Source organism: Nicotiana sylvestris, chromosome 6 (assembly GCF_000393655.2).
Source record: "Nicotiana sylvestris chromosome 6, ASM39365v2, whole genome shotgun sequence".
In the NCBI taxonomy this organism is placed as follows: Eukaryota; Viridiplantae; Streptophyta; class Magnoliopsida; order Solanales; family Solanaceae; genus Nicotiana; species Nicotiana sylvestris.
In genome coordinates this window covers 74,597,864-74,603,712 of record NC_091062.1, presented here as the reverse complement: position 1 = coordinate 74,603,712, position 5,849 = coordinate 74,597,864, and the positions used below count along the sequence as shown (strand labels likewise).

General features: G+C 41.6%; 1 protein-coding gene across 1 annotated transcript; it reads left to right on the top strand.

Moving 5' to 3' along the window:
* Positions 1–366: 366 nt before the first annotated feature.
* Positions 367–735, top strand: LOC138870774 (secreted RxLR effector protein 78-like). Its single transcript, XM_070148613.1, has one exon. It carries the CDS (start codon positions 367–369, stop codon positions 733–735), a length of 369 nt encoding a protein of 122 aa, XP_070004714.1.
* The last annotated feature ends 5,114 nt before the right edge of the window (positions 736–5,849 follow it).

Genomic DNA, 5,849 nt, shown 5'->3' with positions numbered 1-5,849 from the left:
CGTAAGATGAGAAGGGGCAGAGCTACCAGGCCAGATGAAATTCCGGTTGAACTTTGGAGGTGTGTGGGTAGAGTAGGCTTGGAATGGCTTACTAGGTTGTTTAATGTTATATTCAAGACTAATAGGATGCCTGAAGAGTGGAGGTGGAGCACAACGGTAACGTTGTATAAAAATAAAGCCGATATCCAGAGCTGTAACAACTATAGGGGTATCAAATTACTGAGTCTTACCATGAAAGTCTGGGAGAGAGTGGTAGAAATGAGAGTGCGAAAGACGGTGTCTATTTCAGACAACCAGTTCGGGTTCATGCCGGGGCGATCTACCACAGAAGCTATCCACCTTATTAGGAGGATGGTGGAACAATAAATGGATAAGAAGAAGGATCTCCACATGGTGTTTGTTGATTTAGAGAAAGCGTACGACAGGGTTCCTAGGGAGGTCTTATGGAGCTGCTTAGAGGTTAAAGGGGTCCCGACGGCCTACATTAGGGTGATTAAAGACATGTATGATGGAGCTATGACTCGGGTTAGGACAGTAGGAGGCGACTCCGAACATTTTCCGATTGTTACGGGGTTACACCAAGGGTCTGCGTTCAGCCCTTTCCTATTTGCCCTGGTGATGGATGCACTAACTCATCATATTCATGGAAATGTGCCATGGTGCATGCTATTTGCTGATGACATAGTTCTAATTGATGAGACACGAGGCGGTGTCAACGAGAGGCTAGAGGTTTAGAGACAGGCCCTTAAGCCTAAAGGCTTCAGGTTGAGCAGGACAAAGATGGAATACCTCGAGTGTAAATTTGGGGCCGAGCCAACGGAAGCGGGAGTGGAAGTGAGGCTTGACTCTTAAGTCATTCCTAAGAGGAGCAGTTTCAAGTACCTTGGGTCAGTTATTCAGGGGATCGGGGAGATCGACGAGGATGTCACACACCGTATAGGGGCGGGTGGATGAAGTGGAGGTTAGCGTTGGGAGTCCTGTGTGACAAGAAAGTGCCAACGTTACTAAAAGGTAAGTTTTATAGAGCAGTGGTTAGGCCTTCCATGTTGTATGGGACCGAGTGTTGGCCGGTTAAGAACTCACACATCCAGAAGATGAAAGTAGTAGAGATGAGGATGTTGAGGTGGATGTGCGGGCATACAAGGATGGATAAGATTAGGAATGAAGATATTCGAGAGAAGGTGGGTGTGGCCCCCATGGAGGACAAAATGCGAGAAGCAAGACTCAGATGGTTCAGGCACATCCAGAGGAGAAGCACTGAGGCACCGGTAAGGAGGTGTGAACGACTGGCTGTGGTGGGCACGAGGAGAGGTAGAGGGAGACCTAAGAATTATTGGGGAGAGGTGATCAGGCAGGACATGGCGCGACTTAGGATTACTGAGGACATGGCCCTTAACAGGGAATATGGAGGTCGAGCATTAAGGTTGTAGGCTAGGGGGAAGTTGTGAGTATTTCTACAGCGCACTAGAGTGAGAATAGCCAGTTAGGAGTTAGTCTTAGAATGCTACTGGTCAGCTACTGATGCAGAGCTTTAGCTACTGGATATTATTATATCTTCCATCATTTTCGTACTTCTTATATTTCTTATATTGTTGTTATTTTATTTTATGTTATGTTATGTTATTTTATGTTATTTTTTTATGAGTCTATTGATAGTACTAATATATTGTCTCTTGTCGCTTTCTTGAGCCGAGGGTCTCCTGGAAACAGCCTCTCTGCCCCTCGGGGTAGGGGAAAAGTCTGCGTACATATTACCCTCCCCAGACCCCACTTGTGGGATTATACTGGGTTGTTGTTGTTGTTGTTGTTGTTGTTGTGTCGAGTGAGGGGATCAAGGTGGATCCGAAGAAGGTGGAAGCAGTGTAGAGTTGGATCAGACCGTCCTCATCTACGAAGATTCAGAGTTTTCTTAGTTTGGCAGGGTATTACCGTCGATTTGTTGAGGGCTTCTCATCTATTGCAGCACCTATGACCAAGCTGACCCAAAAGGGTGCTTCGTTCAGGTGGATCGAGAAGTGTGATGAGAGCTTTCAAAAGCTCAAAACAACTTTGACTACAGCCCGAATATTGGTATTTTCCATAGATTTGGGGTCTTATACTGTTTATTGTGATGCATCACGGATTGGTCTCGGTGCGGTGTTGATGCAGGACTGTAGGGTGATTGCCTATGCGTCCAGACAACTGAAGGTACATAAAAAGAACTATCCTGTCCACGACCTTGAGTTAGCAACTATTGTTCATGCCTTGAAGATTTGGCAACACTATTTGTACGGTGTCCCTTGTGAGATCTACACTGATCATCGGAGTTTGCAGCATCTGTTCAAGCAGAAGGATCTTAACTTGCATCAACGGAGGTGGTTAAAGCTTCTTAAGGATTATGATATCACTATTCTATACCATCCCAAGAAGGCCAATATGGTGGTCGATGCCTTGAGTCGCAGGGCGGAGAGTTTGGGGAGCTTAACATATTTACCAGCAGTAGAGAGGCCATTGACATTGGATGTTCAGTCCTTCGCCAACCATTTGTTTGGTTGGATATTTCTGAGCCGAGTCAAGTTTTGGCTTGTGTGGTTTCCCAGTCTTCTCTCTATGATCGTATTAGGGAGCGTAGTCTTCTCTCTATGATCGTATTAGGGAGCGTCAGTGTGATGACCCCCATCTTCTTGTACTTAAGGACACAGTCCAACATAATGATGCTAGGGAGGTAACTGTTGGAGATGATGATGCATTGAGGATGAAGGGCAGTCTATGTGTGCCCAATGTAGATGGATTGCATGAGTTGATTCTCTAGGAGGTTCACAGTTTGCGGTACTCCATTCATACGGGTGCCACGAAGATGTATCAAGACTTGAATCATCATTATTAGTGGATGAGAATGAAGAAGGACATAATGGAATATGTTTTCCGGTGTCTAAATTTCCAGCAGGTGAAGTATGAGCATCAACGGCCAGGTGGATTCCTTCAGAAGTTAGAGATTCCGGAGAGGAAATTAGACTGGATCACTATGGATTTTGTTGTTAGGCTTCCACGGACTCAACGGAAGTTTAATACAGATTGGGTGATTGTGGACAGGTTGACCAAGGCAGCTCATTTTATTCCTGTGATGACTACTTATTCTTTTGAGCAGTTGGCTTGAGTTTATATCCGCGAGATTTTCACGCTTCATGGCATGCTAGTATCTATCATCTTTGACTAGGGTATGTAGTTTACATCACGGTTCTGAAGAGTCGTACAACATGAGTTAGAAACTTGGGTTGAGTTGAGTACAACATTTCCCCCTCAGACGGACGGACAGTCCAAATGCACTATTCAGGTACTAGAGTATATGCTTCGTGCATGTGTGATAGAGTTTGGAGGTTCTTGGGATCAGTTCTTGCCACTTGCAGAGTTTTCCTACAACAACAGTTATCAGTCAAGCATTTAGATATCACCGTATGAGGCCTTGTATGGTAGACGGTTTCGCTCTCCAGTGGGTTGGTTCAAGCCGGGTAAGGCAAGACTATTGGGCACAGACTTGGTTCAAGATGCTTTGGAGAAGGTAAAAGTGATTCAGGATTGACTTCGCACAGCCCAGTCCAGACAAAAGAGTTATGCATATTGGAAGGTTCGTAATGTTGCGTTCATAGTTGGAGAGCGGGTCTTGCTATCACGACCCAATCCGATGGGCCACGACGGACACCTGGTACCTTACTCAACCGAGTACAACCATAACATATCTTTTCGTGTCATACTATCATAGATAACTGAGCCGGAAGGCTGCCGTGATATAAGTAGGGTACAACATGGAAATCCTACCTTATACATAATACATAAGGGCCTATAAGACCAAAATAACCACTCGTATACTGAACATAGGTCGGCAAGGCCATATAATCTTTTACGTACATGACATCTGTCTACAAGCCTCTATGAATGTGTAATTTTCATAAAGGTCAGGATAGAGTCCCGCCATACCAAACAATACACGTCTAAATCATACTAACCAAACAAGCAATTCCGAAGCAAATGGAGCGCACCAACATCTTCCGCTGAGCTGATAGCCTACTCGTAGGGCTCTCAACCTGTCTATTAGGACCTGCGGGCATGAAACGTAGTGTCCCCAGGCAAAAGGGATGTCAGTACCAATAATGTACCGAATATGTAAGGCATATAAATAAGAACATAATGGACATGTAAGAAATATAGAGTAAATGACTCAACCTGTAAGTTTGGAAAACTTGGTAAATCATGAAATACTTATAGTGTCATGCATATACATATAAATGTCATGTCGTGCATAGGTATATGTATTCATAACATCATCAAGCCTTTGAGGGCATCCCATCATATCATCTCGGCCACTGTGGGCAAATCATCAACATATACCAACTGATCAGGTGGTGGTGTGTATATAACACCGTAACCTTTTCCTATATCCTATATGCATATAATATACATACATATATATATATATATATATATGAATATATAATGCCACCTGGTCATGGGTCAATGTATATGTATAAATGCATGAGATGCATAAGAAATACGTTAATAAGAATTTCTCAGATTGCCATAAAAAATAAATATGCCTTTCGGGTAAACTTTATCAAATACGTATTTTTCTGAGACCCATGAACGGAAGATATAATAATAATTCACATGGGGAATCAAGAATATAGACACCCCTAGGATTTCTATGGATAGAGCCATTTATGAAAGTTGTGCATTTTCTCGTTTCGTTTATTTCGTATGGATCATACCAAAAAGAAAGAAGGGATAGCCTTAATATACCTGAGTCGATTCTCTTAACAATCCCTCTAACACACGTCTTTTGCAATGGAACATGTAAAAGAGGATCGAAGTAGGGAAAAATCCGTATAACTTCGCATGAATTCCTTGTTGAATCGCTACTTGGTAGATGTAGAACATCACATTTTATTGAATTTGATCAAACTTGGTATGACTTCTTTGCTGGACAGTAACATTTTTATGTATCTCTTAATGAGTTGTTGAAGAAAGTCACTTTTCCATCTAATCTTTGTAATGGTATAGAAAATGTTGTTTTGCTGAATTTTTCAAGGTCTTATACTTCTTAAATAAAGATACCAATCAATATTTACGTGTAAACAAGATAAAGCTTTGCCTAGTGACTCATTTTGCATAATTTTGCCACCTTGGTTAACCTAATGCCATGTGGCAATATCAACAAGACCCTTATCCACTTAATACCATAATTATCTCCACCATTAATCAATTGTCCACATAATTAAGGAATATCTCAAATTACTTAAAATACAACCCACTTTTAACATACCTTATACACTTTACTATCATGGCCACGTGATACCTTGTATGATACTAGTCCAAAATTATTGGGTATTTTAGCTCGGGCCATATTTTATTCCAAAATACCAAACTTGGACGAAAATTCATTTTCTTTGACTTTCTTCTCCTCTCACCTTCACGAATTTGCTCATCATTTGTTTGAAATAGCATAATCCTTATAATCTCCAAATAATCTTTTCCTTAGACTGATGTCAATTACCTTACGACAAATTCAATGTACAATACTACAGGGTGTAACATCGTCATAATATAATATTGCAAAGCGTAACATCATCGTAATGTAATACTGCAAGGCGTAACATCATCATAATATAATACTATAGGGCATAACATCATCGAAATATAGTACTGCAGGATGTAACATCATCGTAATATAATACTGCGGAACGTAATATCGACGTAAATATTGCGGGGCGTAACATCATTCCCCCCTTTGGAACATTCATCCTCAAATTTTGACTGTTGCTCTAATCATTTTCATAACTTATAGCTCTTTTGAATACCTCAATACTCTCCTTTCC